The sequence below is a fragment of the Vanellus vanellus genome (genome assembly GCF_965231255.1).
Source record: "Vanellus vanellus genome assembly, chromosome: 6".
Taxonomy (NCBI): Eukaryota; Metazoa; Chordata; class Aves; order Charadriiformes; family Charadriidae; genus Vanellus; species Vanellus vanellus.
This window is the reverse complement of record NC_138911.1, coordinates 6,597,080-6,622,290: the sequence shown is the minus strand read 5'-3', so window position 1 is coordinate 6,622,290 and position 25,211 is coordinate 6,597,080. Positions and strand designations below refer to the sequence as shown.

At 44.2% G+C, this 25,211-nt stretch overlaps 1 protein-coding gene across 1 annotated transcript in view; it reads right to left on the bottom strand.

Annotated features, from left to right (window-relative positions):
• BBOX1 (gamma-butyrobetaine hydroxylase 1) overlaps nt 1-22,599 on the bottom strand; it is a 71,083-nt gene extending 48,484 nt beyond the window's left edge. Inside the window, exons 1-3 of the mRNA XM_082484958.1 lie at nt 22,534-22,599; nt 15,370-15,803; nt 13,547-13,661 (exon numbers count right to left, since the gene is read on the bottom strand). Of these exons, the coding sequence (XP_082341084.1) occupies nt 13,547-13,661; nt 15,370-15,753 (499 nt within the window). The 5' untranslated portion in view covers nt 15,754-15,803; nt 22,534-22,599. The remainder of the gene's footprint in view (nt 1-13,546; nt 13,662-15,369; nt 15,804-22,533) is intronic.
• Nucleotides 22,600-25,211: the final 2,612 nt, after the last annotated feature.

The following is a 25,211-nucleotide window of genomic DNA, read 5'->3' as shown; positions in this document are numbered from 1 at the left end:
GTTTAAAACAATTTTCATCACAGCAGTGAATTACGTGAAACCACGGCCGTTTCATAGAATCATAGAATTGTCTAGGTTGGAAGAGACCCTTGGGATCATCGAGTCCAACCATCTACCCTACTCTACAAAGTTCTCCCCTCCACCATATCCCCCAACACCACATCCATTTGTCTCTTAAACACATCCAGGGATGGTGACTCAACCACCTCCCTGGGCAGTCTATTCCAATGCCCGACCACTCTTTCTGTGAAAAATTTTTTCCTAATGTTCAGTCTAAACCTACCCTAGTGGAGCCTGAAGCCATTCCCTCTTGTTCTGTGGTTAATTACCTGTGAGAAGAGACCAGCACCAACCTCTCTACAGTGTCCTTCCAAACACTTGTAGAGAGTGATGAGGTCTCCCCTCAGCCTCCTCCTCCTCAAACTAAACCGTCCCAGCTCCTTCAACCGCTCTTCAGATGATTTCTCTGCTAGGCCCTTCACCAGCTTCGTTGCCCTCCTCTGCACTCGCTCCAGCACCTCAATCTCTCTCTTGTATTGAGGTGCCCCAGACTGGACACAGTACTCGAGGTGCGGCCGCACCAGTGCTGAGTACAGGGGCACACTCACCCCCCTACTTCTGCTGGCCACGCTATTTCTAATACAAGCCAGGATGCCATTGGCTTTCTTGGCCACCTGGGCACACTGCCGGCTCATATTCAGCCGCTTGTCAATTAGAACCTCATTTTAATGGCCAAAGAAAGACTTACACAGAGAAGAACGAAGGTGATGGCTCTGCGCGGCTGAGTGCCAAACGGTTCTTTCCGAACCTGCCACTGGAGATATCCTGCACGTCCTCAGTGAACAGCTATGGGTTCTTCCTCCGTCATCTTTCCATATCAAGATCCTGAGTCTTAACCCATATGGCTCAAAAAATGTGCATCAAACGTACAGATTATGTTAAGAGGCAAATGTCTGACAATTAAAACGTCTGGCAGAGCTGTGTGAAGAAGCTCGCTCAGTAACCTGAGGCCAGAGGTTTCAGTTTCCCTTGCCCCCTTCCACGAAACGTTTTTCACGAGAGGGCACATCTGGCGGAGCTCTCTACCGCTGAAGCTGCCTCACACCTCTCTGGCAGTGTTTCGCTTACGTGTAACTTCGGTAAACTTTAACCATTTGGGCTGAGGTTTTCCACGGCAATATCTGCCGAAAATAATTTCGGGAGAGCTTCAACAACAACGAAAATGGATCAAAAGCCATGACCTGTGAAAAAATTAGTGGAGCCAAGTCAAAATTTCTACATTGGCTTAGCAGAGAAGTTTTAGTGCTTTCATTCCTTCAAGTGTCAAGTTTGGCAAATCAGTTGTTCGTGTGTTAGGAATGTACATTTGCCATTCCTGTGAAACTAGTCCAGTTTGGCCAATACTTTGGAAAATATCACTTTGCCGATGCTCCGCAGCCATTTTTTTTTTTTTTTCAGTTTTGCAGTGAAAATATTTGCAGTCCAAATATTCCTTTCACAGAGTACGCTCCAGCCATTGGGTGAGGGATAGAGCAGGACCGTTGCAAAACCCAGATGAGGAAAGTGATTTCTGTGTAAAATTAGCAGACTCACAGGAAACAAGGCCAAATACAGCAGCACCGTCTGTGTGCTTCAAAAGTCATGTAATTCTAATCTCAACCATCCACTTCCCGGGGACTTCTCTCACCTGTCCATTTCCAAATATTCTGAAGTTTGAAAAGAGATATAATAATACAATTGTTCTTCCTCAAGTGATGGGACACGTCACTGACTTCCCCAGACTGACGTATATCAATATGATATATATCAATATGAGCATCAGCTCAATATTCATAGTTTCCATTATTACACACGTATTTTTTCACAAACTCAAATCATGTTCATCTCATACCAGAGATATGAGAGATTTAGAAAAAAAAAATAAATTACTGATATAGAGTCATTTGTCCACGTGGAGAGTCCAGGACAAATCAGGATGCTGCAGGAAGAACCTCTTTGCTAACTAACTAACTAACTAACTGTTTAAAACCACTCCAGTCAGGTATATTTAAAGATTTTCAGACATTCGCAAAATCAAGTTCATTTCCTTCAATAAAAGGCAGTGCTGTAGCCATTCACCAGCGCAGGCAAAACCACACACCAACAACTGAAGCCCGTGATTCTTTATTTTACCTTCAATATTCATAGGCCAAAATCACTTTGTTAAAATAATTAAGATCTCCCCCACCCCACCCCCCCACCCCCCTCCATTTTTTTCCCCCAGACGAATCCTGCCAGGACCGATTTTGCTAGGCAGCACTAAAATAGATAGCACCTAAGTTTTAACGGCTCCATTGCATTCAGGCAGGAACTCAAGGGAAAGTAGACAGAAAGCGAAAAGGCAGGAAATTAATCACGGAGCACAGCTTCTCACCAGGACACTTTCTGGAGTCTGCCAGTTGTTAATGCAATTAATTTTAACTTAATTTGTCTGTGCTACTGGCAGAGCACACTGAATCCACAATTGTGGGTCACATTTGGTACTTTACAACTAACAGTGATTTTCTTTCGCAGCTTAAAGAATTCCAGAGAATAATGTCCTAAAATACCGCACGGTGTCCCTGGACCCCGTGGTCCAGATCCATCCTGGTCTTTTATTTGTTTATTCATGGCGATTTTTTAAATAGTACAGGGAGTTTAAAATAGTACAGAGTTTAAAGCCAAGTGGAATGTCCACCCACGGCCCTGCAAGAAAGCTGCCTACAGGGACGCGGTAGTGATTTTATTGTTACAAATTGCATTTATAAGCATTGTTAGTACATTAAAACCGAAATGACTACAGGTTTACTAGTGTAAATGAATCCATCTTAGGTCAAGACATAACTTTTATGAAGTTGCCTTCCTAGAAAGCATCCTTGGTAATCCATGATAGCACATACACACACCGCACACACCAGTAGCTACAATATTGAGAGTTGTTAATAACAAGTGGTACTAACATTTCCTCAGAAATTGGCGTTTCTATTGCAAAATTCTGTTTTCAATCACTTATAACTTCGGCAAAATGCAATCTTCTGGGCTGTTTTTGTTGCTTTTTTTTTTTTTTTTTTATGCCAAAGGTTCCCTTATATTGAAGTGACAACCAGTCAAGAGGATCGGCTGTTTCTTAGAAGAAAATTGAGCACAGGAGAACATTTTTTAGCTCATGTTTGAAAAAAATTCCAGCAAAGGCTCTAATTCTTCTAATTTTGGTGACTGAGGAGATGTCAGAAATAGGTTTTGGTGAATCCTTCCCCTCCTCAAGCTTGCCGAGGTACAAGTCCACAAGGAGACTTGGTCACAGCCCTTCCTACAGCTTCACAGCTGAAAGTGTCCCCACCGCTGTGCTGCCCAGGCAGTCAACCACCCGCCGCAGGAGGTTGCCCGTGGATGCAGAGAGCTGTGAAGAGGGATGGGAAGGAAAGAAGGCTGAGAAAGTTGGGGTTGTTCAGCCTGGAGAAGAGAAGGCTCCGGCCAGAGCTTATTGCCACCTTCCAGTAAAGGGGGCTTAGGAGAAGGATGGGGATGGACTTTTTAGTAGGGCCTCTAGCGATAGGACAAGGGGTGATGGTTTTAAACTAAAAGAGCATAGATTCAGACTAGATATACAGAAGACATTTTTTTAAGCTGAGGGTGGTGAAACACTGGGACAGGTTGCCCAGAGAGGTGGTAGATGCCCCATCCCTGGAAACATTCAAGGTCAGGTTGGACGGGGCTCTGAGCAACCTGATCTGGTTGAAGATGTCCCTGCTCATGGCAGGGGGGTTGGACTAGATGATCTTTAAAGGTTCCTTCCAACCCAAACTATTCTATGATTCTATGAGCTGAGCCCTTCCAATGCTCTCTGTTAGAGGCGCTCTCCTGGACCCCAGAGCAGGAAGGATGTGAACTGAAAGGTGGGAGCAGCTGTCAGGGATGAGAGAGAGATGCACTACCTGGGGAAAAACTCAGGGAAACTGAAGTTGGGACTGGGTGGTAGAAAAAAGGTGAGTCTGGAGACAGTAAAAACTGCTGCAGGCTGCAGAGGAAGCTGGAGCCAAGTATGGGGAGCTGGGGTACCTCAGCCTGGCAGATTGGGAGCTGAAAGCAAAGTGACGGAGCTCCAGAAAACACTGAGGCTCTTCTAACTAAATAATCAGACTGGAAACCCTTTCTTCCCCTTTTGTATAAATGGCCAGAAAGTGCCAGCTGGTGCCTTCCACTGAGACGTGACCAGCAGCCTCTCCTGTTGCTATGTAATCTCTGGGGTGACAACACTCTGCCCGGGGAGCAGCGTAATTTATTTCCTGAGGGGTGACTAGAGCAGAAGATGCTGAGGGGAAGGATGGCCCAAGCCCAGAGAGCCACCAGCTGCCGAGCTCCCGGGCTCCGCACCACCGTACACCCCGTGCCAGCCACTCGATGGACCTCTGCTCTGCTCCCACCTCCTCTCACTTGTAATATCTCATCAATTTGCCAGTTTACCCATTTGTATGCACAAATAAACAAACACACACCCAAAGACATTGCACAGTAATGGGTAAACAGGACAAAGATGCTATTTCTTACATTTCATTTTGCATAAATTTCGCATTGCTTCTAGTCTTTTGCAAAACTCTAAACGTTAGTTTTAACTCAAGCATTGAATCAGAGCTCCTGTTCTTACTGTAGAGACATAATTAATTTCCCTTGCTTTGATCTGCTTCGTCTGAAGCTGCTCATTCTTTAGAAAGCGCACAATAAAGCATGAAAAGATTTTAGCTATTCCATAGAATAATTGCTTTGTTTAAAACACATCTAGCTCACTTGGTATTTTAGCTAATACTCAGTTAACTTGTCCAATCATCAATCACAGAGATTACATACTAGAAATGAGACCATAAACATTTGAAAAATGCAGACGGCATCACTTTAGAAACACTTATAACTCTCTTTATTCCAACATCCCTTCAACAGACAGGACTGATAAAAACCATTACATATTCCAAGCAGCTTTCAGAATGGAAGCTCCGGGGGATTTCACCTGCTGACTGAGGGACGTGCTGCACTTGGGAGAGATGTAAAGGGCCAGGATTGTAGTTGTGTTTGTTTTGTTTTGTTTTGTTTTGTTTTCTTTTTCCTCCTCTCTCTAGATATAGATAGCAAGTACAAAATGCAATGAGCTCATAAAAAAGCAAACCCAGACACTACATAGTTACAACAGTTTTCAAGAGTTGCAAAGTCTGCAAATTTCCAACCTCTAGTATTCCCCTCCCCTTTGGCCAAGGCTGGTTAGAGACTGTCCAAGACACACAACATACATACCCAAATATAAGCTTATCCACATAGACCATCTTTTATACTCTACCCTGTGTTTCAAAGAAGCTGTAATATGATTGACAAGCTGTTGAATTTCATAACATATTCACCAAATGAAAAAAAGTGCAGTCCTTGAGGTGGAATATAATCTCACCTCATTACATTCCTTTTTGAGACCACTCTGTGGCCCTCTACTCACTGCTCCAGTGTGTTTAACTCCACATACATCCCTTCACACATTTGAAAGATGGGGAAAAAATAAAATATGAATGTTTTCCTTTCTCTCTGTTAAAAGTTATGAAATTAAAATAGCTTTAGGTATGCTGCATGAACTGCCAAGAATATCCTTTGCAAGATGAATTTAAATTTCAGTGTCAGTGCAGGTAAATAACCATGTGAAAACTAATGGAACATTTAAGTTTCAACTTTTCCTTCCTAGGCCCTCTTGCTGTCGTGCTAATAAAAATTTTCCTAATTTTCCTTATGTAAAACAAAGCGTAGAGGAATGTTAGTATTTCAAGGATTTTTTCCTCACTTTGAGGAATAAATATATGCACCTGGAATTTAACTGCAGCTCCAGCAGCTCCAGGCTCCCCCGAGTGCATGGACTGTAACATCCTCTTTTTCAAATTCTCAATTCCCACTCTGCTTGCTAGAAGTTCCACCTAATACGGGATGCCTCTTCTGCAGCCAACGGACACGGGCTGTGATGTTGGGGTCTGGGACGGTTTTGGCTTTTGTTACAAACACCTGCTTTGCCACAGCACTGCAAAATAGCACACGCTCAGCATACCTGTCTGGGATGGTCCTTGATTTTGGCGTAACAAATTTTCTAAGCCTTATAGCTAACCTGTGGAGAACATTCAAGGACCACCAGCTCACCTGGTCTTCCTCTCAACCAGACCCCCTGCAGTGGAGGCAGCCATCTGGCCTCACATCTCCAAGTCTATGGAGCCGAGGGAGACAAAAGCTAAATTCAAAATACTTCTTTAAGTAACCTGCAAGAGCAACATCCCTTCCCAGACTCTGCAGTGTGTTCAGGAGTCAGCACTGCCTACTGACTGAAGAGGTGTTTAACCTTTACAGTACCGCTGTGATGTGGAAATAGCAAAATATCAAGGAAACTGAACTGTTCACTGATACTCTCCAGGAAGTTACTAAAACTGAGAGATGGTACAAGCAAAGCAGCTTCCTAGGCTTTTTTTTTTTTTTTTTTTTTTTCCCGGATGTTTAGCGACTTTGTATTAAAAACAACCCCAACGCTAAACAAAGACAGAAAGTGGTAAATATAGCTAAATCCTGCCTGGCGAGGCTATAAATTCTGCCCTCGAAGATCCAGTTCTCTCACGCAAATTCAATTCCAGTGACAAGTGCAGCCAGCTCTTTAGCGGTTTGGGTTTGGTTTTCTTTTTAAAGGTGCGGACTGGTACACAAAGGCTTATAAATCCTACCTCATGTTTCAGAGAAGAAAGGCTCCAAGTTCCCAGCCCTTCAGTTGGCATCGTGATGCAGCCAAGAGCTTAGTCGTTGAGCTACTGCAGAAGTAACCTTCCCCCCCTGACATTTGCCAATGTAGTCTGTAATGACACCATGGTAAACCTGCCAAAAGCTGAAAATGCATTGTGCATAGCTCCAAGTTTTATTCATCTTGGGAAATGTATGGAAGGCAGCAGCAGCTGGTATCTGGGAGGAAAAAAATCCAGTGCAGCTTGTAAAGTTATTGCTATTAAAAACACGCCCTCACTTCGTGTCTTAAAATCTTCCTTTTAATTTGAAATTTTAAAAAGTTTTTCAGAACTCACATATTTACCTATTCTGAACAGCATTAAGCAAATCTGTGCACATATGTACACATGCATTTAGATAGTGACGTACCTACCGTGAACACGGAAAACAAACGGTTCATTCTCTCTCTCCCCGCTCTGCTCCCAGCACTTGATTTCTTAGATGCTTCTCAAACAATAATCATGTACAGTGCATTCCAATGAGCACACCGTAGTCTTTCTTCATGTGCGGTGCTCAGATACGATACACAGTACGGAAGCCTTACTCCATCAAATGGAGCAGGAATCATAGAATCATAGAATCAGTGAAGTTGGAAGGGACCTTTAAGATCATCAAGTCCAACCATTAACCTACCCTGATAAAAACACCACCACTCCTAAACCATGTCCCTAAGCACCTCATCTCCCCTTTTCTTAAACACCTCCATGGATGGTGAATCCACCACCTCTCTGGGCAGCCTATTCCAATGTTTAATAACCCTTTCAGTGAAAAAGTGCTTCCTAATATCCAATCTAAACCTGCCCTGACATAACTTGAACCCATTTCCTCTTGTCATATCACTTGTCGCCAGGGAGAAGAGGTCAGTAGGAGGACTACTTCATCTCTTCTACAGGTCAGACTTCTCTTTGGACCCAGCTGAAAGCAACGTTTGCCTTGATCCCAACCCAGTCCGCCAGCATAGGCTCACATTCAGCCCGTGACCAGTACCAACCCCAGCCGACCCGGGTGGTTATTTCCCCACCCTGCACTCGAACGGCTGCAGAGTTGCACTATCCTACAGGAAACCCCGATGCAAGGACCATGGATGCTGAAGAAATGGACTGCGGAGAGTGGCTTGGCTCACGTGCTTTTACTACACTGCTGCTGGAGATTGAGTATTAGGCTAGATGAACTCGTCACCCAACCCATTAAAGTATTTTTTATGTTTTTACCATTTCTCCTATTTGCCAAGGTCATTTAGAAATGCTGGTCCTTCAGCCTGGTTCTAGTCGACGCCTGATTGGTGTAATCTGCAAATTTAACGTGGCTATTCCTTTCCATTGTAGTCATGGACAAAAGTAAGGAACAGTATTGCATGAAGCATAGATTTTTGCAAAGCCTATCCTGATATATCATTCTGTCTTGATGGCGAACCATTACAGCTATTCTCTGGTTATTTTTCAAAGATGACACATTTCTGTGTCACATTCATGAAAATTTCATGTGCAAGAGTCAAATGCTTTATGCTAAGAATATGAATGTGGCCACTCCACTCAATAATAAACATGCTAAAGAAAATGATGAAAAACAATCGAAGAACAAACTTGCATACTTAGAGCAGAAGCCAAACCACCGTCTCGGCAGCACTGCATAAACCTTTCAAATTATTAGAAAGGCATAATCTCCATGAACAGAAAGAAGCAGAAAAAAAATTTACATCCATGACTAAAATGAAGTGATTCATTTGCAACAAGAAAGCCATACAAAATGGGGAGAAACTTGCAGCATTTACATACCAGCTCAAGGCTGTACGCATAATAAATGTTTTTACTACCAGCAAAGAGGAAATTGGCTGACAATCATACTGGCTTTCTGCAGGTGACTATCGGATGTTTACTTATACCAGGTGTATATAGTAAGTTGCAGAGAGGAGACTATGTGGCCACTTCCTCATCATTTTCGCACAGAATTTCCTACAGTCTTTTTAATCTTTATTAGATATTATACATCAGTAATTATGGGTTGGTTTTTTCAGAGCGATCTTAGAGCTTAATTCTAATATACTGGTGGCAGTTTTAATCCTTCTAGTAGCTGCAATAGATCCGAGGTCTAATTTCTAACACTTACGTCTGACGTACGTATGAACTACTTTTAAACAACTCCCATTTGTAGGAAAAGCAGTGAAGGACTTCCTCTCCTGACCGGTCCCAGAGACCATCACAGCCGGGTAAGTACAACAGCAGTAGGAGAGAGACAAATAACAGGTCTACACTAAAACAAGCAGTATTTATGAAGATTTCCTTCTCCTCAGCCCCGGACAAAAATGTTGTATGTTGTCCAATATTTACAATTGGACAAATTAGCAGGTCCATAATTCTTTGGAAAAGGGACAGGAAAGCATACATCATAAAACCAAAAAAGATCCTGTGATGTGAAAATATTTAAGTTCTTCCACTTAACAGTATTTTTAAAAAAATGTGTATATGAAAGTCTTCAAAAACTGTGTGCCCCACAGGGCATGTTATTCTCCCATATACTGAACAACAGGAACTTTAATCTCATTTTTATCCACAAAACCCCTTCAGCCTGAAAATCTAGCAAGAAGCTGAACTGAACAGGGACTGTACTCTTTCCCAGTATTTCCTGGTGGCAATTGATCCCACTCGTGTTCGTCATTATTTCATTCTGTCAGCATAGCACGCTTTTTTTCCCACTGTGTAACCACAGTTAATAGCATTTCCACTGTACTATAGCAGAAATCTAAGAACATACGTTCTGAAAGCTGATGGGGTAAGAAGGACGGGAATGAGCCATCAGTGCCAGGGCAGCCTTAGTTCTGACTTGCACAGCACAGTTGCAGTGGCCAAATTAAAAATCTTTATGTTTACAAATGTAGCCGAACAATTCATAATGGATAATAACAAAGGCCTCGTAGAATTATTTTGTGTCTTTATTGACTATTTACATTATGACTAATAAACCCCCAGATCTATGTGTTTTTCAAAATGGGAAGAAGAAATACTTTTGAGAGAATTAATGAGTCACCGCCTTTTTCAATTTCAGAACAATGGGGGGGGGAGAGAAAAGAATCCTATTTCTTGATCATACCAGGTTAGTCATAAAAAGCCACCTACGTTAGATTTTGCACAAAATTATAAGATGGCCTTTGTCCAGTTCCTGCAGATGGTGTGCGTGCATCAACAAACACTTGGAATTATTCACCATTTACTATGCAGGTTGGGACAGTGCTGGTCAAAACCTTCTATACGGAGTCATGTGAGAAAGAAAGCTTAGACATCATAGATTAACTTACTTCATCTAAAATTATTCTGTCTACAACGTGTATTTTAATGTTTGTCGAAGACCAAATGCATTTTTCCTGCATAGTGAATTAGGGATATGGCAGCCTAACTCATGGGGGCAGTGCTTATTAATTATTAGTACAGGATAAATCCAAATGACGAAACTCTTAGTAAAAAACAACTTTTCACTTCTTCCTCTTAAAATTATCATCTCTCAGGAGCTAGCGGAGGAACTGAAAGCACCCTTGATGCTGTTAACATCGCGATTCAAACTTCAGTGGAGCTTCCAATATGATATTATCACATTTTAAAGGACAAGCATCACCTGAAATCTTTAACCTTAGGTTAAAACCTTAACCTAACCTAAGGTTAAAAATATTAAGTAGCCCCAGGGACTACCTCTGCTGAATCTTTTTCTCCTCCACCCATCAGGAAAATATCATTGTGATATTACTTAATTTTTTTTCCCCCTACACCCTGTTGTTGGGATGCCAGTGTCTTGGAAAATGAGCCACAGCAAATGCAACGTAATGCAGTGAGAAGCTGGATACTGGAAAGCAGCTGGCATACTCAGTGTTTCCTACAAGCTTCCTCTAACACACACAAAATCAGAGTTACAGAGAGACTGCACGAAGTGCTGAATCACTCCTGTGACATTTGTTGGGGAGAACACAAGTAAACAGGAGGGGAAAAAAAAAAAAAAAAAGAGTACCTTTGCGACATCAGAACCGGAGAGGTAGAAGATGGCTCTTTTGCTGCCCTTTTGCAAGTATCTCGTAAGCTGGGCTGAAACGAGCCTCCATGTACACATATAATGGACTTTGCGTACTGCACACATAAGATCTGGCAGTGTTTTTAAAAGGGGAATCTTGACATATTGCCATAGAGCTATTTATAGACACTTCCCTCATGAAAATCTGACCTACTCTTCTTTTCAGGTTTGACACATGCTTGACATCTGATTTTTTTGAATCAGAAATTATGATGAAAAACCATCAAAAAAGCAACATGAAAAGCAAATAACCACTTGCAAAAAAAAAAAAGAAAAAAAAAAAAAAAAAGAGGGAGGGGGGAAAGCCACAGCTGTGCTAATGTCAGCAGTGAAGGTTAACCTCTAACTACAGCAGTCCGGTGAGCCTGCTGTTATATTTGTTGAACCAGCATGCAGGGCTGGCATTCCATATCACGGTCTGTAACACTATACTGCTGGCATATGATTAGCTACTTAAGGGCATGTAATTTGCAGCGTGTAACTCCACTGACCAGAAGGAAGCCAATTCTAAACTTACCCCGATGCACAACGAGAAAGAGGTCTTAGCCAGCAAGCAAACTCACGCGCAGCCTGGTTTTGCAACTGAAACCTGAGAAAAACTGGGAGAAGCCATCCGTCAAAACGAGCCAGATCTTCTCTGGGAATATGAGGAAGAGCAGAATAACACTGCTAAACAAAGCCAAAGCTAACACAGGCCCTTATTTAGTGTAACTTTTATAAACACATTTCTTCAGATCTACAATGGAAAATAGAATTTGAAAAAGCATTGCCCGAAGAATAAAACCTATCTTTGGTGTGTTTTACCTAGACGGCTTCACTGGACATCAGCAGTAGCAGAGGGGAGAACTGGCCTCCAAAACTAGCGTTGCATTTAGACGCTAAGAGTAAGCACTGTGTAAACGTGCGCCTACGAAGGCAAACCACAGCCAGGTAGGCTTCGTAATGGGGGAAAAAGTAGCATTACATCTGAATTTCTGAAACCTCAGTTATCGATACCTTTGCTAATAAACATAAACAGACATCCAAACTAATTTGCCTGGGCATTAATTACAGCAACATTCAATTTACATTCATTTACTTCCCCTCAAAGGCTAGAGCACATCTTGCTAGCTTCCACAGCATCTTCATTTTTCCAAATAAAAATTCTTACTACCTGAGAAATCAAGTCTAGTTTTCCTGAATGAGGTTTGCATCTTCATCACGTTCAATCTGGGAACATGCCCAACCCTCCAAAGTAGTAAACACTGTAGTTTATTCTTGCCAAAGCTCAAGTAGACATAAACCTTTTTATCACCGGGAGAAAAAAGCTCCATTCTGAACTATGAAAAGTCTGTTATACGATCCACTGAAATGAATGGAAGTATTATTCATCACTTAAGTTTTAAGCCAGACATAAAAGACCGAATCTTAAGAACTGACTTCTGTTTAGGAGAACAGGTTCTAGGAACTGAGTCCCCTTCTCTGGAGTCCCCTTCTCTGGAGATTTTCAAGACCCACCTGGATGCAGTCCTGAGTAATGTGCTCTGGGCAATCCTGCTTTGGCAGGGGAGTTGGACTAGATGATCTCTAGAGGTCCCTTCCAACTCTGAAAATTCTGTGATTCCGTGAGCTAAGGAATATTTGACCTGCAGAAACTGGGAAAGATAACTGGCCCCTTCCGTTGTCCCCAGAGTACCAAACAGAGCTCAGATGCAGGAGATACCTAGGGCCACTATTTTCCCATTTCTCATCTTTCATGGGGAAAAAAAAAACCTACCAACCAAACTTTCTTCTCTTTGTCAGAAGAAAAAACACTCCCCCAAAAGGGGCATAAACCAATAATGGATTTGCCTTTTGCTGAGCTCCGAGGAAACTGATACCTGGATCCATGTTTCACACCATCAGCCTGCCTCTGGGTTCTTTTTTTCTAAAGTAATATCCTCTTTTAACAGATACAATCTTAGAACACAGATCCGCAACTTTGTGCAACAGCAGACCTCACAGGAACACTGACAAGAGCAACAGCAGAAATCTTGCAAGTTTTCACACTTTTCATGCTCACAATCTGAAAGGCTGCCAACGAAATGATGATGCGCATCAGGACAAACCTAGTGGGTTTATAATTATTCACTCAAAAGGGTGAGTGATTTGTTGTACTGGGTAAATGTTACACTGCCAGTTGCACAAAACGCTTCACTGACCAAAAGACAGTCAACTACTGCAGTACGTGTAGGACACAGAGCAAACACAACCTGAACTTCAGCACTAGATGCTGCTATGCCACACAGTTACTTTTTAACAGAAAGCCACGGAAAGGGATTTTTTTATTATTATTTCAGTTATAACTTCCTTGCAATTCAAAATGATCTTCTAAAAATAAAAATGTAAATAATTTAAACAGCACACGCACACACTTCCATTGTTGCACAGACAACTGCTGGTCCACAAGGCTCACTTTTGAGATCTTCTAACCCTTTCTGGAAAGAAAAAGCTTTTAGGAAAGCAAACGCAGCCCTACCAGCTGAACCCCTCTCAGGTCCAGAGGTTAGAAGAGGGAACGAGTAACCACAGGTTCCTGTTGGGCAGGCAAGAGCGGTTCCTGCTGCTCCAGCTGGGTTGACCTGGTCCTCACGAAGGGACCTCTAGCCAGGACTGTCGGTGCCAGACCCCTCGCATTTGAAACAAGCACGACGGATGTGGTTTTAATTCCTACCTGGTAAAAATAAATCTTCTCGCATTTCTGCTCTGGCTTCTTCAGAGAAGCATCGTTTCTTCAACCACTCGGCTTCATATTCGCTTGCGTGTTCATCAGGCCATGTAATAGAGATCTTCCAATATAAAATGAAAGATAATTTTAGAACAACAAAAAAAAAATAATATTCAAAACACATCACCCAGAACAACCAAAAAAAATCCTTAGAAAGTACAGAAATTGTAATATTTAGATCAATATCACCGCCTTCCCTGCAGCATAATGGCAAACAAGTAATGAAAACCCAACCTGAACATCATCCAAATTGTGATACCTTTTATATATGGTCATTTTCACATGAACTCATGACCTAATTTGCTGTTTTGTGTGGGCGGCTTTCACTGTGGGAGCTGTGCTTAGCAGAAAGAGGAGAATCACAGAAGCTGGCACATACCGCTGGGGAGAGCGCTTCACCACAACTCAGAAGAGAGCAAAAATATCTTCCCAGACACTGACAGCTTGTTAAAAAAGAAAAAGGACAAGAAAGACAGGCAAAAAAAGAAATGCTGGGAGAGAAATCCTTCTCCCAGTTTTGAAAAAGTCTTCCCTCTTTCAAACAAATTTTTAAAAGGTAGTGTTTTGGTTTTTTTTTAATTCCTGAAAAAAAAAAACACGAAAAGAAAGTTGTTTGTTGTGAACCAAAAGAGCTCAGTGCATCACACACATTCAGCTGAATTCTCAGGGCTGTTGAGGAGTTATCAATTCCCATTTCACATAATTCAGCTTTCTCACGTGATGGTAGAACACCAGTACCAGTTTAGGATTAGAGCCATGCCTTCATCAGTTCCTCAGCAGAGGTGGAAGCAGATAATCCCTCTACTATCGTAATACATTTGCCTATTCAAAGCATGAATTTACACAGCATAAATTTGGGTAATAAGCAATCAACTTGGGAGCTCAGAATTCCTCAATACAGACCCCGAGCCATGCTCCCGCGTGACTCAGCCTCTGCAAATTCGCCCCGCAGCGGGGCTGCCCCAGCTGCTAAAGGGTTGGCTACTGCACCTTCAACACGTTTAAAACCTCTTTAACTGTACAACGAAGGAAGGGAGTTTGCATATCAAAGGAGATACGTACTGTTTTTAATAAAACCTATAAAATCTAAATGATCTATTAGGTTTTAAAAGGCAGCAAAGATTAAAATTCATAGGGAAGGCAGTTCCTGTTCTCTCTTACTCAATAGCATCCTCTTTTTCATGGACAAGCGTTAATGTAGACTAGGTATACACAGATACAGACACAGACACTAGGCCAACTGTGAATATCAGCTTCAACTTAGGTTTGAGTGCTTGCTCTAAGACGAAGTCTTTTGCGCATTGGAAAATAGCTAATAAACTGATATTTTCATTGTGGATTAAGGTCATCATCACTTTGCCATTTGTTTTTCTGATTTTCAAGACATTTACTTATCGAATAAAGAGAGAAAAAAAACATACATGAAAATGTAATTGAAACTGGGGCGAATGCCTATATTTTCTTTTGAGCATCTGGTGATGAAGCAGCATACAGCAGAATTTTAAAAAGCACCATTATATTCTAAAATCCAAAGCCTGGCTTTCTGTCCTCTCTGCATAACATCTATAAAGTGAAGTTTCACATACGGGTGGGAAGATCTGAGTTCCCCAACTTGCAATTGTACCTAAAAGCTTTGCAAATACAGGGTAGCGTTTGGGGATAAACAAATTGCGATTAAAGTGTAACCTGGGAACGTCTCTAATTTACAGATTAACAAGCATTGTTAGACAAGTTTCACGAGAGGGCGAACGAAGGTTTGCTTCAAATACCTTTTTCCTATCTGCCAGAGCGACTTCCTTCACCACGATGTTCACATCCAGGTCCTCGAGGACCAGCCTGCGCGCCCTGGCCGAGCTCAGGAAGCAGTGGGGACACTGGCAGTTGTCCCTCAGCCAGACGCAGGGGTAGCGGCTCTCGCTCCCGTCCTCCCACTCCACACGGACGAAATGACCCGCGTCCAAAGCTTCCACCTTCTGTATCCCCGGGTCCATGCTGAGCGGCCGGGCGGCGCGGACCCCCGGAGCAGCGTCCCGCCAGCGATGCCGAGTGGTCCCGGCGAGCAGGCTCCTGCCCTTCTGTGTCGGTGGCAGGCAGCACGCCCTGCCTCCGCGGACTTTGGCCCTTGGCAGGACGTTAGCCACCGCCCTCCACATTTTGGCTTCGTTAGTGAAATCGTCGGAGGGAGAACGCCTTTGTGGAGTTCCTAAAGCACCACGAAGAACGGTTTGTTACTGAAGGAGTCAGTATAGCAGAAAGACCGTTTTAAGATGAGCCTCCCCTCCCTCCTGCCTAAGCTTTTAGGAACATTCATTATCTGTTGCTTACATTTTTTGAGGTGCAGAGGGTATATTTAGACCCGTCTATTAAAAAATCCCTTAGTTGAGCAGGGCTTCAATTTGATTCATCACCTTGGCCATCTTTTGTTTCTGCAGTCAGTTCAACACATATCACACAAATAGTCTCTTTCAAAAAAGACACCTCGAGATGAGTTCCGCAAATCAAAAGCAGGAGCCAGTACCAACTGTGTTCAAAAGCTAAAGCCTTAAAGTACATATACCTTAATTCCTACTGTGGCTGCTATGGAAAAGAGAACACAGAATCCACCCCTTGTAAACATGACTTTAGCTACAGCCACAGAGTTCTGCAAGAGTTCCTTTCTCCTTTCACAGCTGGACTGCTCTGTACAGATATACTCTTTTATTTAAAGCTAGCCGCATACTGTACTGCGGAAAGATGATGCATCCACATCTTAAATTAGAAAAAAAGTTCTGGTCTGATGTTTTTCTTATTCAGATACATACTTGGCCTCCCCCTGAAAAAATAAACCATTACATATATTTTTAGTAGAGTGTTTAACCATTTCAAATAGTGCGTATTTATTCAGTATCTTTTTCTGTTGTTTTTTCTTTTTTTTTTTTTTTCCTTAAGCTCACAGGGCAAAATATTGGTGCCCTGCCAGGACCAAAGTCTCCTCAGTTATCTCTGCACAGGAAAAACCTCATTGATTTCAGTATTTTAACTCACTATGACCTACCAGAGTTGTCAGAAGGTTTTTTAAATTTTTTCCTTTGCTACAAGTTAGAACTAGGTTGTACAGGACCCTTGGGTCTCCTTTTGTTTTTATTTCATTTGATTGAGTATAGAAAATCAGAATATTGATTTCTACTTCCTCTTATTTGCACACAGTAGTACCATCAGAACCCAGTAATTATCGACTTTCACTTGCAATGCAGTCCAAGCCACAACCAGTTTTGTGAGTACTGACTTAAACCTCTTTTGTATCCAGATTGAACATCTTTCCTTTTATATACATATATATACACAAATATACATATGAAAATATACGTGAATCTCCACCTTAATTCTAAAGCATTATTCAAGTAACTCAATTTTCCTCCTAACTGTAAAAATATTTATACCACAAGACTGACTGCAGTCTCCTTCTGAGATTTACTGGACAAAGTTTTATTATGTACAACTGCAAAGATGTGGTATGTTTTAGTGATTTTAACATTTGATAATTGAATACTTCTTCTAATCTCCTTGAAACAAAAGACAAGTACTGGAACACAATGAAGGTTTCCACTGCATCAAAACTTTAGAATATCTGATTTAAAAAAAAAAAAAAAAAAAGGATGACCATTTTAACATGCTGTAAACTTTTGCTACATCTGTACCGGTTTCAGGATAGTTCTCTGTTCAGGGCAGTGGATTACCTAATGGTAATGGGTGAGATCCACAAATACACTTTAGCAACCAAAATACAGTTTAGATGGAATTAGGACAATTAAGATGCAGGAGCACAAGTGACAAAACCGTTGCCTAATTGCCTGGGCAACTTAGAGGCTGTTCATACTTGCCCTTCTGCATATGAAGTTATCCGAATCCCTCAACTGCTAATACTTCCCATATCGAAAGTCAGCATGATGCAGACAGAATTGAGTACCCTCGCACATACCCATTAACCAGTTTACCTACCACTGGTGAACAGGTGGCTGCACACCAGAAAACCTGTAGGGCGCGATAAGTTATGCAAGATCAGAAAATTCCTGACATCCGGACAACGCAGAATTGTCCAGCACAAAGCATGGCACTCCCATCCACTTGAATTTATTAACACCACTAGAAAAGCCTACGAGCAACATTAAGTGGTTGGATCAATTTCTTCCACCTGTCTTTCAGTGTACAGAGCACTCTTCCCAGAACCAACTCCCCAGCTCCTTTGGGCACAGGGAGGCTTTTCTCTGTGTACTAAATATAAGTAGGTACTCTGTAGCTATCTGCTTAAGACAAGACCGTGAGAACCAGAATTTGCGAGGCCACCAGAAAACTCCTCTGCCTTACCACAGCAGGACAGGGGAAATTCTGACAACTGGATACACATAATACACCCACCTAAATAGTTCATTACATAGTTTATCCATAATGTACTTCATACGTTCACCGCATCCATCCATCCAGCGCAGCTCACGCACTGGTTCCGTACACAATTTTCTCATCTCACTTAAGTGGCTTACCAAATAATTTAAGTATCGTTCACATGCTTAGTGTTTAACCTAAGCAAGGGCTCTTCTTCTTCTAACTTTAGCATAGAGGTTGTAACTACCTGGATGTTGTATGTGAACTTATATTTTTCTTCAAAATGGCAAAACAAGGGACAGGAAAAAAATATTTAAGCCTTTACTCTCTGACTGTCAATTGTCTCTCGGGGAAGATTCATCACTAAGTTTAAAGTCCTACGTGAAGCTTACCAGACTCAAAGGCATCTATTTTACCATTGAATTAAGAAATCTAAACTTGCTTCTAAGAGACTCCTTGTAACACTAGTGGTAATAGAAAACCACATCCAAAACTTCTGTTATGAAAAAAACTCACATGAGTTTCTTGCCTCCTATCACAAATGTCACTTAACTGGTATTTGTTCACCCGGTAATGGATAACTCAGTCACACAAAATGCATGTCAAGCAGAATCTCTTCTAAATCGGTGACAGTAAGTTTTGTAAATGCTTTGGAACAAAAGGTCAGCGTTAAAAAAAAACAGATGCAACCAACCCTGCCAAACGCAATTTCTAGATTAAAAAAAAAAGAATAAAAAAAACTTCTGGAAGTTTCTGAAGTGAGTTACGCATAATTTATGTTACAATGGTGAAGGCCATAAGCCAAATGGGAATTTTCATCTTTCTTGGATGCAAGAAGCTTGTACAGCAGGCTTCACCTCACCTAACTTCAGACAGGTACCACAGTGACCTCCATCTGAACATCACACACACACCATCCCCAACATTCCTAATTTTATGATTAACTCATGCTTCTGTTTATAGACAACCATTGCTACATCCAATTCACTAAACACTGTTCTGCCGGGAGAATCATGGATGGTGGCAGCCCTAAACTTTTACTGCCACACAGAGTAAGCCTACACTGGTCTCGGTGGTACCCCTGTTCCACCAGACTGCAGTTGTTGATGTCATCAGTCAAACATGTTGTTCATCACAAAGTACTCCCTTGAAAAACTCCTAGTCCTACCAGCCAGAATCTGAAACGGCACCGCATCCCGTGAGGAGAGGGGAGGATCTCCTTCCGAGGCTGCAGCAGGAGCCTTCGATAGGTTCAGAGTAAGAAACGATTCTACCGGACACTTTGCAATATTAATAAAAATCATTATATGTGGCTATTTTTAATATGCAGATCTACTTCGTCTGCTGTTACTCGGCCCCAAGACTCCGGATATATTCAGCTCTTTCGCTGACGTCTATTTATTGAAGTCAATGAACTTATACCTGCAAAACATCACTGTTAATTAGGAAAGAATTAGGCCCTCCAGCTCTAGTATTATTCATTTTGCTGGTTATGCAAGAGGAAGCCATGAAAATTATTATAGCAAAAAGGTTTCCCTTGTGGTGAAGTTAAGCATTTACTCTTTAAATACACCACAGCGTTTGCATTAAACTTCTGTTTCTGTCTTTGCTGTAAAGCAATTGCTCAGGTTAGCCGCCTACCGAGAGAAATCTTGTAACAATAAAAAGGCTGTTTATTGTTCTCCCTGAGTTAGTCATATCATGATGTCATTATTAGAATGAAAACCCAGATGACAATGATTAAAAATACCTGCTACAGCATACCCTCTAGATGTTTTTCTTCTTAGACACAAACATTAAATAGATCTGCAAGTTTAGTTTTGTCCCATACACACACATCACAGCTTCTCCCTTCAGTAGGATTTTTTCCAATTTGCATCAGTGGGATGCTGGAGTATTCTGGATCAAGCTCTCCACAGAGGCCACCTGGCACGTCTGCACCCGACTACTCCAAAAAGGCATTTCACAGCAACCAGGGATTTTTCACAACTTCTACTACCCTAGCTCAGCATTCTCAGCCAGCACCTCTGTGCCAGGCACATCGAGCCCCCTCTTTCCCACCTGCACCGTGCAAGACCTGGATGGTGAGGCTATCCAGCTGCAGGTCGTAGACGCAACCCCCAGCCACTCGGACCCTCCGAGGGACCACCAGCCTCCAAGCGCTCCAAACCAGCAAGGGGGAAGAGGGTAACTACCAACTCCTGCTGGAACTGCAAGTCAGCGCTGGCATTCCTCTTTCCTGGAGTGCCGGATGACAGAAGGCATAGAGCTGGGATGAAACGTTCCTCAGGTAGCGCGAGCAAGCCCCGAGCCGCCACGTGAACACGAAACCCCAGTCTGATGGCTCTGCCTGTTTCCAGGGCGCTGTAAGGAAAAACAGCCATAGATTGGGTGGGTTTGTGTGTTAGTCCTGATTTCTAATTAAGCGATTTTTCTTTACATTAAGCACGTACAGAATACTAAGCCTGCAAATGACGGTGAAGAACTCGGAACTCTTTATACTGATATCTTCAGAAAATCCTGCAATTGCACGCTTAGAAGTACTGCACAGAAGCTAACTAATACCTTCCCGCTCAAAACCAAGGAAACATTCTTCCCCCCTTACTAGTAGGTCTATCAACAAATGGTGTAACTGGGCAAAATGACTATTTCCAATCCTGACCAGTAATTTGGGTTATCCTGTCATTTTCCCAAAACCTTTATCTTAAGACGTGATACTAAATGCTAGAGAAATACAACTTTATGTCTCAAAAAAAAAACCCCAGAGTCCAAGACAGCTGAGCTACTGGTAAGAAAAACAAATCCAAATGCCTGGTGCTAATGGTGCCAGGCCGCTGCCAAAAACACATCTCTGATTCTAGGAGGCTATTAATGGAATCAATCACACAACATGGATTTTCTTATCATGTTCAGTGTACTTTTTCAATCCTTGACAGTTGTTCAGAGGTTTGCCTTGTTATTTCTTTTTTTTTTATTATTTATTTATTATTATTTTTACATAAAAGTAGGAAGCTAATCTCAAATTAATGGAGGCTAAATTACCAGCAAGAGTTCCAGGAGTTTTTACCCCCTTTCCCCCTCAAAATTTGCAGGAAGATATATATCCCTATGCTGCGATTTTACTCTTGAAATTGCATTCTGTACTAAAATACAAGCAGAACTCACTGGTTCACCTAAAGTCAGCATGCTCATAACCATGGTCAAATCGAAGAGCAACTGATACCGCATAGCAAATTCTCTGCATCGCAGGTCTCCGCGCTTCTTGTCTCTGAACTACTGTTATCAGCATGAACGTGGAAGACACCACATGTAACTCAGTTATCAGACCTCAGATTTGCGTAGTTTAAAACAAACACTACCAATAGCTCCTACGAGTCACGCCGTCCCATGTGAACATTGGCCCAGGCTCATGGATTTTCTGTCCAGGTTGTCGTTACTCGCTCGTCATCCTCAGCAGCGCGACGAGGGTCAGCCTGGATGCCGACAGGCGATTACGATTCAAGGTGATCCCCATCACCTGGAGGCTAGGCTTGCCGTCTTCCCCAGCTCTCCAGGTAAAAGATAATGCTCGCTATTCTCTTTCTCAAAAATCCGTCGTCTTCAGTCTCCTCAAACCTCACCCCGCTAGACGCCATCCGCTCTCCCCTGTTTGCTGACATCAGCAGTATGTTTATTAGCCGATCCTGCGCAGCTGCCTAAAATTTAATTCTGGTTAATAGTACCGGATAACACGTGCTCTCCTCACGCGAGGTTAAGAAGCTGCAGAGAAACGAAGGGTATAATTATGGTGTCCCAAGCAAGTTTGAGCCAGGCCTTGAAAACAGTTTGCTGTGTGAGAAGGTGGTCAGGGTGAGCAGCTCCCCGCAGGATGTCCCGGAATTTAAACAGCGCTGCCAGCGGCGCCGGGACCACCGATCCATCGCACCTTGGACGACTGCAGGGAGAGCCCCCGCTGCTCTCTGAGCTGCGGGTTTATACCTTGTAAGTACTGCCGGAGCCAGAAATGGACGCAAACTTCAGAAAAAGAACGACCTTTGACTAAACAGAGCACAGGTACCGCCTTTGACGGCCAGGCGGCAACACACCATCTTGCGTACAAGCGTACCACAAAGTCTCTGCAGGAAAACATTCGCCCGATGCCGTTATCTCAGAAACAAAGCAGCAAATACGTACCATAAAGGGAAAAAAAAAACCCCAACTCAACCCAAAACAACACCCCTGCAGGTTTATGTGACTTCAGGTGCGCTCAGCGCTGGGCCTGGGGCCCAGCAAGAGACACGGCCTGAGGGATCCCCGCCGGGCTTCGGCCCCACTCCCGCCTTCAATCTAATAAATCAGCGTAATTAAAGGACGAAAAAGCTTCTGCAGCGGAGAAGGGATGCGACCTCCACGCGTGGCGGAGGCGCGGCCCTCCCGCCCCGGGCCGTGCCCGCGCTCACCGGTGGGGCCGGGAGGGACGGCCCGGCCCGGCCCGGGGCGCCCCACAGCACCCGCCCCGCGGCCCCGCTGCTCCCCAGCACCGGGCCGGGACCGCGCTACCGCCCACCCCCCTCCCCTGGCCCGGTTCCCCTTACCTGCACCCCCCTCCCTTCCCCGGGCCCGGCCCGGCCCGGCCCGGCCCGGCTCGGCGGGTCGCGGCGGATCTCGGCTCGACAGGCCCGGCCCCGGGGAGGCCGCCGCGCCCCCCCCGGCGGGACGCGGAGGGTAACGGCGGGTGGGATCAGCCCCGCGGCGTGTGGTGTTTCCCCCGCAATTGGGGCCGGGGAATGCCTTCCAGGCTAAAAGAGGGAGGGGGGGGGAAGGGGGGGGGAAGGGGGGGGGGCTGGGCGAGCGCCCCGGGGGCGCCGCCCGGGGCTGGGTCGTAGAATGGCGTTTGGCCTTGATTTTGGGGTGAAGGGGTGGAAAACGCCATCGCTTCCCGCGGGTTCCTCTCCCCTGTGTGTTACAAAAGGAAAAGGGGAAAAAGAAGGGGGGGGGGGGGGAGGGAAAAAGGGAAGGGGGGCGGGAGGGAAGGAAGGGGAAAAGAAAGGAAGGGGGGGGGAGAAGGAAAAGGGGGGGGGGAGAAGGAAAAGGGGGGGGGGAGAAGGAAAAGGGGGGGGGGGGAGAAGGAAAAGGGGGGGGGGAGAAGGAAAAGGGGGGGGGGGAGAAGGAAAAGGGGGGGGGGGAGAAGGAAAAGGGGGGGGGAGAAGGAAAAGGGGGGGGGGAGAAGGAAAAGGGGGGGGGGGAGAAGGAAAAGGGGGGGGAGAAGGAAAAGGGGGGGAGAAGGAAGGGGGGGGAGGGGGAGAAGGAAGGGGGGGGGAGAAGGAAAGGGGGGGGAGAAGGAAAGGGGGGGGAGAAGGAAGGGGGGAGGGGGAGAAGGAAGGGGGGGGGGAGAAGGAAGGGGGGGAGAAGGAAAGGGGGGGGGAGAAGGAAAAGGGGGGGGAGAAGGAAAAGGGGGGGGAGAAGGAAAAGGGGGGGGAGAAGGAAAAGGGGGGGGAGAAGGAAAGGGGGGGGAGAAGGAAAAGGGGGGGGAGAAGGAAGGGGGGGGGGAGAAGGAAGGGGGGGAGGGGGAGAAGGAAGGGGGGAGGGGGAGAAGGAAGGGGGGGAGGGGGAGAAGGAAGGGGGGGGAAGGAAAGGGAAAAAAAGGAAGGGGGGAAAGGAAAGGAGAAAAAAGGAAAGGGGAAAGAAAAGAAAAGAAGGAGAACAAAGAGGAAAAAGGAAAGAAAGGAGGAAAGAGAGAAGGAAAAAAAGGAAAGGAGAAGGAAAAAACCAAACTGGGGTCTTCATACACCAGATGTAGCCACAGTAAACATCACCTAATACAAGAGATGGCCTTTACAGGTGAGATTTAGTGTGACTATGGCCAAACAGAGCCTATGTTGTGGCATAAAACATCCCTGCTGTTTCGGACGGAGCAGCCCTTGTCTGTGTTCTCAGAGTTAATGGTGCGGATTTGTATCCAACATAGAGCAGGACAAGCGCCGTGATCCTCCCCCTGTACCCGGCACTGGTGAGGCCCCACCTCGAATACTGCGTTCAGTTTTTGGTCCCCTCACTACAAGAAAGACACTGAGGTGCTGGAGCGTGTCCGGAGAAGGGCAATGAAGCTGGTGAGGGGTCTGGAGCACAAGTCTTGCGAGGAGCAGCTGAGGGAACTGGGGGTGTTCATCCTGGAGAAAAGGAGGCTGAGGGGAGACCTTATCGCTCTCTACAACTACCTGAAAGGAGGTTGTAGGACAGGTGGGGGTCAGTCTCTTCTCCCAAGTAACAAGTGGTAGGATGAGAGGAAACAGCCTCAGGTTACACCAGGGGAGGTTTAGATTGGATATTAGGAAAAATTTCTTTACAAAAAGGGTTGCCAGGCATTGGAACAGGTTGCCCAGGGAAGTGGTTGAGTCACCATGCCTGGAGGTGTTTGAAAGACGTATAGACGTGGTGCTGGGGGACATGGTTTAGTGGTGGACTTGCAGTGCTAGGGTAACAGTTGGACTGGATGATCTTAAAGGTCTTTTCCAACCTAAACGATTCTATGATTCCATGAGGTGATTTTACTGTCAAACAAATCTTGCGAGCAGTGAGCTTCGGGCACATGAGCTTGCTGGGAATAAATTTAAAAACAGCATTAACATACCCATATTTTTTAGTGCCCGATACCCTCTGTCTGGCAAATACGTTAATGCTGCATTTATTTGAACAGTGTGTTTCTCATGGTTGAAGGGAGAGGGGTTCTAGCAGACAGAAATACGGCTTGTGTAGTTGAAGACAACAGTGGGACGTAGCACCTACCAGTTTTTGGCTGGAGCGGCCCATGATGGTCTTCAAGTTTTCAGCGTGTACTGGACTGGAATCCTCACCTTCTTCAGTACGCATAAGCTGGTGGCATGACTGGCATGAAAAAGAAGAGCTGAACTAAAAGGGAAAAGAAAAACCTTTATTTTCCTCCTGATGGGAAGCTTTTTTGCCAGCTGTGCAAGAGGCACCCGCTCCACTGGGCACTCGGTGGCCAAACTGTGGTCTGAAAAGCACCCAGAAAAGTCCTGGTGCCTCAGGGTGACCAACGCAGGGAAAACCTTCAACATAAATGTTGCCTAAGCAGCACTTTTCACAGACAGTAAAGCATTCACAAAGATGAAAAGTTGGCTGGTTGGATGGAAACGAGTACATGCAGAAGTGAAAACACTCGATGACTGTTTAGAGACTGTCTAAGCATTTTGGCAGTTAAAAGGGGCTAAGACTGAGCCCGCGACTTATAGGAAATTAAATATTTTTGTTG